The sequence below is a fragment of the Pseudonaja textilis genome, chromosome 14, assembly GCF_049901715.1.
Source record: "Pseudonaja textilis isolate UNSWEBS1 chromosome 14, rPseTex1.2, whole genome shotgun sequence".
NCBI lineage: Eukaryota > Metazoa > Chordata > Lepidosauria > Squamata > Elapidae > Pseudonaja > Pseudonaja textilis.
The window spans coordinates 13,898,311-13,911,457 of record NC_142003.1 but is presented as its reverse complement, the minus strand read 5'-3'; the positions used below and the strand labels follow the sequence as shown (position 1 = coordinate 13,911,457).

The window sequence follows — 13,147 nt, the reverse complement described above, 5'->3', positions numbered from 1 at the left end:
AGGATTCTGGGAGTTTGAAGTCCATACATCAAGTGGCCAAGGTTGGAAAAAAATTCCTCTCGATTTACCAGATCTGAGTTGCTAAAATTAAGACATGGATAAGAGGGCAGTGAAGGCTTAGCATTTTGGAAGCTCTCTGACACCTTCATCTGGCTATTTGTTGGAGTCTCAAAGGTGCTTCACCAAAAAAACAACTGGACTGTTTTTGCTTGAGGAAGAACGAGGAGGAGGAGGAGGAAGAGGAGGAGGAGTTGTTTTGTTTCTCTTCCAAGAAGCTTCATCAGTTGTGATGGTGGATAGGTACCATCTCCATAAATCCTTGCGGGAGGTTTGTGAGGCAGGAAGATATTTTGCAGCAGATCAGTTGCAAATGGGAAACTCAGTTTCTCAGCCAAGAATCCCTGGAGGCTTTTAAGAAGAGACTGGACACTTGTCTGGAGTGATCTTTAGGGTCTCCTGTTTAGCAGGGGGTTGGACTAGAAGATCTCCAAGATTCCCTTCCAACACTCTTATTCTGTATTCTGTAATCCGTAGCCAGTGGCTTCCACCAGAATCTTACTCTGTGAAGATGAAGGAAAAAGAGCCAGCCGCTTGTAGCCACAACCTTAAATTGGAGCTGGCTGATATTCATGTCCTACTTTCTCAAGGTTGGATGTCTTGTAATTAATTTTCTTACCTCTCCTCTCCTCCTGTTATTTTCCTCCACCGATCTAATACTTTGCTTTATTGCAACTGGAGATTTGGTGCTGGAAAAAAAAAAGTAGATTATCCTATTTAAATTCCTGTTACACATATAATTAATATTGTAAGCCCCAATCTTCTTTGAAGGCAGATTAAATCCTCAAGAGCGGGTAGGTGGGAGAAGCGGAACGGAGGCCTTAAAATCAGGTAGGGCCACTGGGGGGGGGTCCTTAAACCTCGCGAAGTGCATTTCACGGTGACTTCGAGCACGTCCTTTGCTGGCGGGGAAGGACCCTGCGGGTTGCAGGCATCGTTTTTTTTCTATCGTGATAATCATCCACAATAATCAATCGGGGAAGGCTCAGAAGGTTTTTGCATGCCGGATCTTACCATTTTTGCAGCCAGGCGTGTAGATTACAATCCACGTTAGTATCCCTTTCAGCAGGGGAGAAATTGAAAGAGAAAGAGGTTTCTTGTGAGGCTGTGGCAAAAAAAAGCACCCTGAGATTTCAGTGGGTGTGTGCGTGTGTCAGTCACTTGGCTGTGTGTGGCTCCTTCCTTCCTTCCACCTTGTGGGACCTCCCGATAAACTCCCATCCTGGCTCTCAGCTTGGAGCACCCACTTCAATGTTGCCTCTTGTGTTTCTGTTGTCAGGTCCGTGGGATGCAGACCCTTCCCCAGGGCAGTATCAAGCCATCTCCCTCCCAGCTGGGGTGGCTGCCCTGCCCAACGGCCTCCCTGCTTCCTCCTCCTCCTCCTTCTCCTCCTCCTCTCCCCCCCTCCATCAACTCCATTGCCTGCCTCCGTCTCCAATGCTTCCCCATCCTCAGCCTCTTTTCAGTTCCTTCGGCTACCGCTGGCTTGCCCATGGTGGCACGGAAAGGCCTTGCGCCAATCCAGGTAGACCCTCCATTGCTTGGTTTGTTTTACGTTACGTTCTGTTTATGCTTCGGCCATATTGGGGTGTGTGTGTCCGTGTGTGTGTCTGTCTGTGATGGCCCAGGGCATGGCACAAAAGCAACAAAGTCACAAAAGTCGGTAAAGTCCCTTTAATACCTCCAACTTGGCCCCCAATGTCCAGTTATCATCGGCTGGAGAAAAAAACTCTCCCAAGAACAGTTTTTAAAGGGAAGAAATTCCATCCAAACTCAAAGTACATATAGATTATAAATAAAAACCAACACAAACCACGCTGCAGCAATTAACAAGAGAGGGCAGGATAAGGGATTGCAGACTTCCAAAAGATAACGAAACATACACAGCTGGGAGGATGCCAGAACCCAGACCCCCTCGACAAGCCTCCACAAGCAAATATAATGCACACTTTGCTTCCAGGAAGGTGCTGTGCACAAACGCCCTTTTTAAATCCTGTTTTTCCAGCTGCAGCTAATGAAGGAAATCAGGGCCCTTTCCTCCCCCATAACTCACATATCTCACGTTGCTCCCTTCTCCGTTCCTCACTCCCTATGATGAAGAGGGGGTGGCCCTGGGTCTTCCTCTGAATGCCCAGCTGAACTGTGTCCCTCCCCCATTTCCTCCACAGCCACCGGAGCCACACTTCCACTCCCTGTCAGCTGCTCAATCTCCCCCTCAGAATCAGACTCCAATAGGGGCATGACAGTGTCCTTCCACCGATCATGACAAATATTTGTGTGGGTTTTCATTTTGCCAGGTTTCTTTGGGGTGCTTCTCACGTGCTGGTGTTTTGTGGGTCAGCATGTGTGGTTGGGCTGATGAGGATGAGGTTGATTCAGAGGTTGGGGCAGAGTAGGGGGAGTGAGAGGACACCAGGGACAATGAGGGCATATCAGGGGTGCTCTCACAAAATGGCTGCCATGGAAGGCAGGCCCAGGCCCAACACCTGTGGATTAGAAGACCAACAATCTTTTGATAGATATTTTATATGCTGTTTGTGACTTTTTATGCATTGATGTTGTATTCTGTTATGTGCCAGCACACATACAATCCCCCTCTCTCATTTATTGATCAATTGGTCTGTCTATCTGTCATCTGTCTGTGTCATCCATCTATCCATCCAGCTATCATCTATATCTGCCACCTATCTATCTGTCATCTATCCATCCATCCCTATCTCTCTCTCTCATTTCTCTCTCTATCTTCCTATCTTACCTACCTATCTATCTATCATCTATCTATCTATCTATCTATCTATCTATCTATCTATCTATCTATCTATCTATCTATCTGCCATCTGTCTCAATCTATCCTCCCTCCCTCCCTCCAATCATCATCTATATCTGTCATCTATCCATCTCTCTCTCTTTCCCTCTCTCTCTCATATAGTGTATATATTGTATGGCATAACAAAATATAGCATTGATGCTTAAAGAAATCCCAAAACAGCATATAAAATGTCTATCAAAATATAAAACATTAGAGCATTGAATTACTTTAAAAATACATAGCATGAGTGATGAATAAAATTATATACAAAATTAAATTATGCACAAGCAGTTACTGGCTGGCTAAACCAATGGCCAGCTATCTAAATCATTTTACACAGTTGAGAGTAGTAGAGACCGATGGGGGTGGAGGCTGGAGGGCCAGGTATTACTCCAGAAATAACTGTCAGGAGAAAGGTGGATTTTGGAGGCACTTGCGGGAAACGGCTTGGGAAGGAATTCGGAGTGTGTGGTTTGGGAAATGGCAGAAGGCAGAGAATGGTCCAAAAAGTCAAGATGGCGCCACCATGGTGCAATCAAATCTCTGTCTGCTTGTTATGGCGTCGTGGTTCTCTTGAGTTTCTTGGCCATGCCCTGCGGACATCCCAGGAGAAGAGAAGGGGTGTGAGAGCAAGTGTGTAAGCCTTGGTTTCTGTTTTGTTTCCTTGATCCTTTTTATCATTTTATCATCTCCCTTTCCTGACCTTCCGCTACCTCAGCCAACCCTCACAGGCCCTGGGTGCTTCTTCAAGGATTTGGGTCTTGTTTTCACAAGTGTTTAATCCAGTGCTTCTCAAACTTGACAACTTGAAGATGTGTAATGTCAGCCTTCCCACTCAGTCATCTAACTCAGCTCAACTCCTGGCCCGTTGTTCCTCAAGAGCATACTTTACTAAAGCTTAAGTGGTTGCAGAAGTAGCGACACTGGATCTGGCGTTTTCCGTGTGCAAACAATACAATTGACTCTCCCTTTTCCCTGCCCATCCCTCTGTTATCAGTCACTGCCCAATTAGTGGTCCAGATTGTTTTGGGTAATGGACCCTCAATTCAGGGCTTTCCAGCTCTACATGGTTGACCTTTGGCTTGCTGGTCCGTCTCCTGCCTCAGCCTGGCTTGGCTTGGTTCCCGTCCCCCCACAATTCCACCCTATATTCCAGCCTGTCTTCCCTCCCCCCAGCCCCCCTCGCCCTTGTTAATGTCAGGCTGTCAGCTTGCAATGATGCCTGGCTAGCAATGATGCCTGGCTAGCAGAGTAGCAGCTTTACTGGCTGGGGAATTCTGGGAGTTGAAGTCCACCCATTTTCAAGTGGCCAAGTTTGAGAACCACTCTTTTAATTAATGCAGGGTGCATCAGGGTCGCACAGTTGTGCCCTTTCGGTGAGAATGGACAGAAAACCCCCCTTTTCCTCCTGAATATCTGTGGAGATTCTCTGTCCTCTAGGTCAGGGGTCTCCAACCTTGGCAAATTTAAGACTTGTGGAACTCTGGGAGTTGAAGTCCACAAGTCTTAAAGTTGCCAAGGTTGGAGACCCCTGCTCTAGGGTCATGGTTGTCCCAAAAATGTTGTGTTTTTTTTCAAGAGGCAACGGGACTTTATTGGTTTTTCTTTGAAGACGTTTTGCTCCTCATCCAAGAAGCTTCCTCAGCTCTGACTGGAAGATGGGGAAATGGAAGGATTTACACTCCTTGCAGGCAGCTCTTTTCCTCCTCTTTACCAGGCAGCTCAATGAACCCAGAGGCTGGGTCTCCGATGTTCTGGAGCTCCCATCCTGCTGCATCCATTTACATTGCGTGACTGCCACACCTACAATGCCAGCACCACCTGGATGGTGCCATGCTGGGGAAAGGCAGGCTGGAGCATGAGAAGGAGCGAACCAAACTCCTTTGTGGTGCAGCAGCACTCACCGTCAGGGCTCCGGTAGTTACCCCTATTTAAATCATGAGTCTTTGGCTTGATTTTCAAAGCTCAAAGAAGATTTATTAGGAGTTAACATGTCCAGCACTGCCTGGGTGTAGCTGACTCTGAGACACATCATTCACTATCACCCTTGACCTGGGTTTCCCCCCACCCCCTGGGTGTATCATAATTCATATTCTCCAATGGGACACATCCATAGCCAAGAGTCATCAATCCATCAGGCTCTCCAGTTAGAATTATATTCTCCAATGGGACACATCCATAGCCAAGAGTCATCCATCAGGCTGTCCAGTTAGAATTATATTCTCCAATGGGACACATCCATAGCCAAGAGTCATCCATCAGGCTCTCCAGTTAAGAATTTTGCACGGCAGAAACCTCGGTTGCTTAGAAACTATCTTTGAAAACGTTTATGGAATGCAAGCTGCCTACTGCTCCCCCCTCCCTTTCTGTTGGCAACTCTAAAAGACCACAGAAATATTTTATCAGTTGACACTCACTTCTGGGTTTTTCCATCAGAACTGATTTGGACCACAGCACTTACCACAGTGTGGCTTACAGGTGCTCTTTTCTTGGTGGGGCGGGGGGTGGGGGAGTGGAACTTGATGGGAGTCCCATTTTCTTGCCAGGCTCCAGAGTAGAGAGACGAGATTCTCCCGTGGCTTCGCATCCTCTCCCAGGGATGCGCAGTGCCCCAAAGAACACAATCAGGACGGCCGCTGCATTCAGCACACACAAACATTCTTGGCCCCAGAGATTGTCTTTTCTTCTCCAGGAGCTTTTGGCTGACTACAGAGGAATCAAAAAAGGGCTTCCTTCACACTATTGTTGGTTTGCCAGCTTTAAAAATAATGAGCTTGGTGATGTGGCCTTTTATTCAGTGGCTGTCGGCCAGGACAGCCGAGCCTCAGCTGTGCAGAGCAAACCACAAGGAGCAGATTAGGGAAAGCAGAGGTCTCCAACCTTGGCCAATTTAAGCCTGCCAGTCTTCAACTCTGGGAGTTGAAGTCCTCCAGGCTTAAAGTGGCCAAGGTTGGAGACCCCTGATCTAAAGTATGGTGACTGGAGCCTTTGCAGGCTCTTCCCCCCAGCCCCATCAAGATCTCTTAATTTACTGTTCTCAAAATATGGGCTGTGGACCCTGGAGTGGGGGGGGTTGATGTCATCATGGGGTTCATGAAGGCTTGAAGAAATGTCGTGATTTAGATCTTAATTCTTGGAGGTCTGTGGCCAGGGTCCCTGCCAGAAAAGGTATTTAAACGGGTTCCATGGTGAAGAAGAGGTTGTGTATTACTGCCCTGGTCCCAACAGCCACAAGTATGATGTGCGCAGCCTGGATGCCAGTGGAACAGCCCTAGCCAACCTGGGCTTCACACTTTGGAAACAGCAACAATGTTTAAACTTATATACTGCTTCACCGTGCTTTTGCAGCCCTCTCTAAGCAATTTACAGAGTCAGCCTTTTGCCCCCAACAATCTGGGTCCTCATTTGACCCACCTCGGAAGGACGGAAGGCTGAGTCAATCTTGAGCTGGTGAGGATCGAACTGCTGGCAGTTGGCAGAATTAGCGTGCAATACTGAATTCTAGCCACTGCACCAACATGGAAGGGAGGGAGGGAGGAAAAGGAGGGAGGAAAGGGAGGGAGGGAGGAAGGATTAGTTATAGCCTAGACTTATATACCACTTCACAGTGCTCTACAGCCCTCTCTAAGCGGTTTACAGTCTCCCTCTTGCCCCCAACAATCTGGGTCCTCATTTGACCCACCTCAGAAGGACAGCTCAGTCAACCTTGAGCCTGGTGAGATTCGAACTGCCAAATTGCAGTCAGCCCGTAGTCAGCAGAAATAGCCTGCAGTACTGCATTCTAACCATTGCGCCACCCAGCAGTAGCCCTTAGACTTATATACCACTTCACAGTGCTTTTACAGCCCTCTCTAAGCAATTTACAGAGTCAGCCTCTTGCCCCCAACCATCTGGGTCCTCATTTGACCCACCTCCGGAAGGATGGAAGGCTGAGTCAACCCGGAGCCGCTCAGGATCGAACTGCTAGCAGTGGGCAGAATTAGCTGCAATACTGCATTCTAACCACTGGGCCACCACGGCTCTTATGTTCGTTCTCGTAAACTTTGCGAGGTCAAAAATTGCGGCAAAAGCCAGGACCCCCCTCTGGCAAGTTACTCCCTCCTGTGTGGGGCTTGGTTTGGGGTCCAAAGGATGCTGCTGAACCTTCCCCTCTTCGTTGTGCAAGATTGTCTCCTTCCCTCACTTCTTTCTTTCTCTTTTTCTCTCCCTCCCTTTGCTGGATCCTGGTGCTATCTTTGACCTCAAAGGTTCCCGGGGGTCAGATGCCAGCCCGTCCCACTTGTCCCCTGGAAGCTCTGCGAGCACGCCGGCCCCCGCAGAAGAAATCTGGGTGCTCCGGAAGCCCTTTGCAGGTAGGATGAGAAAGGGGGGGTCATGGCGGTAGGTGGGGGTGCATTCTCCTGCGGTGAGGCAGTGTGGGGGTTTGGGGCAGTGGCTGGTTGATGGGGAGAGGCGTGATGCCAGGTGGGATGTGTCCTGGAGAATTGTACCAGCCATTCCCCCAAGGAGGCGAAACTGAAGATGGGAGGGGTCTTTCCTCTCTTTTTTTGGTGGGGGGGCAAGCACAACCCCTCCTTCAATATCCCTCTCTCCAACCTGGAGCAAGTCAAGACCCCCAAAACCAAAGTCAGGGGAACCTGCAGCTCGGAAAAATTTCTGCCTCTGAATGAAGTTTGTGAATGGGATAAAATGCTGCCAAGGCGCCTCCTGATCCCCTGCTCGTATAGAGCAAGGCCCCTGGGTTTCCTCCCATAACGTCCACTTAGCAGATAACAGATAATCAGAGTTGGAAGGGAGCTTGTAGGTCATCTAGTCCAACCCCCCCCCCCGCCCAGGCAGGAGACCCTACACACCATTTCTGACAGATGGCAGTCCAGTCTCTTCTTGAAAGCCTCCAATGATGAAGCTCCCACAACTTCCGAAGGCAACTTCTGTTCCATGGGTTGATTGTTCTCACTGTCAGAAAATCCCTCCTTATTTCCAGGTTGGATCTCTCCTTGGTCAGTTTCCATCTATTATTCCTTGTCTGGCCTTCGGGTGCTTTGGAAAATAGCTTGACACCGCCCCCCTCCTCCTCTCTGGGGCAGCCCCTCAAATATTGGAAGGCTGCTCTCTTGTCTTCCCTGGTCCTTCTCTTCACTAGACTAGCCAGGCCCAGTTCCAGCAACCATTTAGCCTCCAGTCCCCTAATCATCCTGGTTGCTCTTCTCTGCACTTTTTCTAGAGTCTCAACATCTTCTTTATAGTGTGGTGACCAAAACTGGATGCAGTACTCTCGGTGTGGTCTTACTAAGGCTTTGTAGAGTGGTATTAGGACCTCCCTTGATCTTGATTGTATCCCTCTGTTAATGCAACTTAGGATTGTTCACTTCAAGAAAGGAGCTTTACAGAAACGTTTCAAGATATCCTTCAGTCAATCAGGATAGAGTTGCCTTAGCAGTTGATGGGGGTGATTTTTTTCCCTTGATGTATTTTAAGGCTTCAAGACCCTCGGAGAGTGTTTGGCTTAACGTGGTTTTCTGAAGAGGGATTTGTGTGTGTGTGTTTTGTCCATTTGCCTGTTTTGGGTGGACAGCAATTTTACACGCACCCCTGCAATCTGGTGTTGCCCTCGATTTCAGCAGCACAATAGGGGTGGCCAGGAAACGGGCATGCGGGACCCCCCCCCCCCCGGTCCGGGATTGTGGCTACCAGTCCTGAGCAAAACGCCCATCGTAGGATGGAGCTGCCCTTGCTTTGGTCCTGCCAACTGTCTTGCCCTCCCTTCCCCCTCTAGGAGGCGATCGCAGCAGCGTGGGCAGCTCTGGAAGCATCACCAGTGGACGGAGCTCGGGCAGCGGCCAGAGCACTGGAAGTGGAGGGCATGGGGCCCTTCACCCTGGTTCCGAAGGCGTGAAGGTAAGCCCGAGTCCCATTCCCCGGAGGGCTGGATGTGCCGCGGAGCTAAACCTGGAGCTCTCCAGCCCACCCGTTGGCCCAAGTCTCACCCGGTAGCCCTTGTCTAGTTGTATATCTTTTTAAGACCGTAAGCTGCCCCGGGGGAGGGTAAGATGGGCAGCCGATACATTTTTACAAATCAAAAACAAACCAGTTGCTGTCCATCCTTGACATTCCTTGGTCTTCTCCTGCCCCCTTGTGGCTGCGGGTTGGATTGCTTGCCCCTGCTGATGCCATGCGCTTGGCCAGTGACCCCGGGGGCTCCTTCCTTCCCTGGGGAAACTGGGCCAGGAGGAGGGGGAGGAGGGGCAGGCCGGTAGCTCCCCAATCGCCTGCCTGCACCAGAATTCTCTTTTCGAGCTGGCTCGGCTGCAGCCACGAATGCCAAGCAGGCAGCGCCATTGTGCCACCCGTTCGCTCCCCGTGCTGCCGCTTTTGCCACTTTGCCAAACTGAGTCACAGCTCTGGGAGAAAAACACCTGATTCTCCCTGGGCTCCAGGCGTCTCGTGTCCCTGTTTTTCTGCTCTGCCGTTTCCCCCCCCCTCCCCCCCCCTCTTGCCTGCCTCCCTTTTCTGATTTAACGCTTTCTTGCTGTTCCTCCCCCCATTTCTCAGCTGCTGGCAACTGTCCTTTCCCAGAAGGCGTCTGTGCAAGAATCTGCTGTGAGCGACGGGCCTGCCAAGGCGGTGGAGACACCCGCAGGTGCGTGGATGCTCCGGAGGACAGCTGGTCCCTCTGTCCCCACAGGAGCGTTTCTTATTTCCCGGACCAGCGGCTTCTCCGGGAGAACATGACCCTCTCTTTCTCCTGCTGCTGCCAGCCCTTCGCTTGCTTCGGTTAGTGGGGAGCACCGGGGGGGCAGGGGGGGCACCATGGCCAAGGGAAAACAAGACACCCCCCTCCCCTCCGCCTCTGTTGAACATGCACGCTGGGGGAGCGCTGTTGGTCGCAGGACAGTCTGTTTCCTACCCCTCACCCTCACCCCTTGGTGTTGCCACCCCCTTTGGTTGGGGTTCGGAGCGCCATTCTCACCCCACCCCCCCAGGCATTGCTGCTCTGCTCCTGCTCTTCCCCTCGACAGAGCACTGCAAGAGCTACTCGGTGGCAGGAGGGGGCGAGGAGGGAGGGTGGGGGGTCAGCAAAGGCTGCTTTCTGCAGTGCCCTCCGTCCTTGAGATCCTAGATAGGTGGTGTGTCAAGACCCTCGCTTTGGGAGAAAGGGGCTTCCTTGGTTTGGAATGGGGGGGAAGAAGGCAGCCACCGGGCTACTCGGATCTGTGCCGTTCAGGGTTGTTCTTCTGAGATGCTGGCCGCATTATGGCTCTGCCAGGGGGGGGGGGGCGTCCTGTGCCTTCTGTGAAGCAGCTTTTTAATTTTGGAACTGACCTTTTCTGGAGTCACCAAGCTGGACATTTCTGATGGTCTCCTTCCCTCCCTCCCGAGGTTCAAGGGGTGGTTTGCCAGCCTGATGCCGGAGGTCTTGATAGCCCTTGGATGAAGCCGGAGACCTTGCATGTTAGCTGGACTGGAAGTGGGTTGGAATCCTTGTTGAGGGTTTGACGGCAGAACATGGCTTGGGGGACATCAAAGTCACCTTGGCTGCCATCTTGATCTTCTACCACCTGCTTGGTGGGAAGAAGGTGCTGCCTGAGTGAGGCTGGGCCTCCCGCCTTCCCTTTGCCCTTCTCTGGCTGGAAAGGAAACGGAGCCCCTGCGCAGCTCCAAGTGCGAGAGGATGACAGCCTCCCACACTCAGACGAGCCATCTGTGCTGTGGCACCAGCACGCTAGTCCGTTTCTCCCAATGTCCTGCGGACGGCCATCTTGTCCTGCCAGGGAAAGCGCCCACAGCGTACCCGGGGCCTTCTTTGCACCCGAAGCTCCTAATTTTCTGCTGTGCTGAGAATTCCTGCCTGCTCTGTGACAGGTTCTTCCCGGACGCCAGGATTGGGCAGCACGCCCTACCCCAGCCAGCCCTATGGGGACCAGCAGGTCAAGAAGGTGGAGCCACAGTCCGAGGGGAAGGCAAGTTTTGGGCTCCCCCGAGCAGCTCCCGACGGACCTGGGCAAGAGTGGCCTGAGGGTCCCTGCAGCCTTCCTCAGGGTGGGGGGGGGGGGGGGGGGGCTAGCTGTAACCTTTTCTGTTGGGTTGGACTTACAGGGATGGGTGGGAGTATTTTTAGGGACAGGTGAGGCTTGCAGGTATTTCAAAGCACCCATTTTTGTCCCTTGTTCACCACCGCCACTTCCCGCCCGATGCCTCATTCATTTCGGAATTCCGAATAAAACCTGGAGAAACGAGCTGGCGAAAAGGTGGCTTGGTAGAGTCCAGAGACAGGCCATGGCTCAGATCAAGCCTTGGTGCTGCTGTGGAATTGAGCTGGCAGCCCTTTTAGGCACTGACTGACTTTTTCCAATCTGTTGTCAAGGAGAGGAAAGAGGGGAAGGGAGAGCTTGCTTAAGGGTGCCGTATGTGGGCTGCAAAAATTTGGACTGGCACCCCAAAACAAGGCAGAGTTGGGTGTTTTCGGTGCCGCTTTCTGGCTGGCAACGTCCAGGAGGGCAGTTCTCCTTTTAGCTCTATCTCCCCCCCCACCCCCAAAAAGGGAACCCTTAGGCTTGGTTGGAGGGTGGGAGTTAAATCTGGGGAAAGCTGCTTGGCAGTTTCGGTTCTCTTGGCTTCGCCTCCTTTTCATGAGACAGTCAAGATGCTGCAGAGAAAGGACAGAGCTGGCCAGAGCTGTACCATACGAAATTATAAGATCCTTTTTCTTTTCTTTTTTTTTTTACTGGTTGCCTTTTCAGGTTTATTAAACCCCTTCCTGGAACTGAATGAGATAAATGTGGAAAGGAAGGAAAGGGAGGAAACTGCAGCTGGGGTTAGAAACAGGTTGCTTTCTTGCCTGGAGACAGATTCTGCCGGTGGGAAGAGATCCCCAAAATAGTGACGGGGATCTTAGAGGCTGGAAAGAAGACAACAAGCCTCCTTAAGGATAGGAAAAATAAAAGAAAATAAGACCTGCTCTGATCAAAACCTCCCTCCGCCCAGCATTCAGGCAGGCGATTCTGGGTTTGCTAAAGAGACGTAATATCTACTGGTAATTGACCTGCGCCTCTCTCTTCCCACCCAGAGCTCCGAGGCCGTCTACCAGTGGCTGTACAAGTTTCAGCTACAGCTCTACGCCTCCAACTTCATCAATGCTGGTTATGACATTCCCACCATCAGCCGGATGACCCCCGAGGTGAGGAGGGCTCTTGCTGGGGAAAACGGAGAACTAAGGGTTGCCCTTCAGGAAGAGCCTGGTGGACTGGAGGGAGCACCCTGATGATTTCTAAAAGGACTGTTCTATTTTTAAACGTTAGAAGTGATAATTTTTTAAAAAGCGAAGCTAACGCCACTCTCACACCGATGTGTTGACCGTATCCATCAACCACTCGGGTGGGAGCATCTCCACTCACAAGGATTAATAAGGAGTGAAACTGCAGCCGATCAACCCGGTCCTTGGGAGCACTTTGTCCTTTGGAGACTTTCGAAACTCATTTGTTTGGCAGAAAAAGGGAGGGCGGCCTCCTAAGGCACAGGTGTGCACAAAAGACGGTTTTTAAAAAGTGGTGGCTGCATGGGCAGAGTCAAAATTCTGCCTGTTTTGAATGTTTGATGCCGCCATCTTGGTTTTTGTTGACTCACCTAGCAGTGATAACCTGTCACTGGAACTGTAGGAAGGAAGAGGACAGCCCCCCCCATTTTAGAGCACAGGTATTATTATGATTGTTGGGGTGCAATAGATCAGGGGTTAAGAAGGTGAGCATGACAACCGGGTTCGAGACCTGAGAGCCATGCAATGGGGTAACCAGCTCCTGCCTACCTAGCAGTTTGAAAGTATGAAAATGCGAGTAGATAAATAGATACCACTTTAGTGGGAAGGCAGCAGAGTTCCATGTTTCACTATATGCTCTGCAGTGCGCTATGTTGCCATGCTGGCCACATGACTGCAGAAGAGTATTCAAACAATGCTCCCTTTGGCTAAGAAATGGAGATAAGCACCATCCCTAAAGTTGGATACAACTGGACAGGAGAAACCTCTACCTTTATTTATTACCTATGTTTCCCCCAAAATAAGACCCCGTCTTATTTTCTTTGGGGCCCCAAAGTAACCACCAGGACTTATGTTCAGGGGATGTCTTACACACTTACCTTAGAATCACCACAGCCAGATCTCCGATGCTCTGACGCCTGTTGCGCTGCTGCCTGACTTCTTCTGCAGCCAGACACTATGTGGCGCATCGCACCAGTGCCACTGCTGGGGCAGGAGACCACACGGCAGCACCAGTGCGATGTGCCAAG

At 50.9% G+C, this 13,147-nt stretch overlaps 1 protein-coding gene across 1 annotated transcript in view; it reads left to right on the top strand.

The window, feature by feature from the left end:
* CASKIN1 (CASK interacting protein 1) overlaps window positions 1-13,147 on the top strand; it is a 125,699-nt gene that overhangs the window by 97,575 nt on the left and 14,977 nt on the right. The window contains 7 exon segments of the mRNA XM_087912619.1: window positions 1,337-1,582; window positions 7,114-7,218; window positions 8,643-8,764; window positions 9,419-9,584; window positions 9,587-9,640; window positions 10,730-10,827; window positions 11,934-12,044. Coding sequence (XP_087768745.1) covers window positions 1,337-1,582; window positions 7,114-7,218; window positions 8,643-8,764; window positions 9,419-9,584; window positions 9,587-9,640; window positions 10,730-10,827; window positions 11,934-12,044 — 902 coding nt within the window.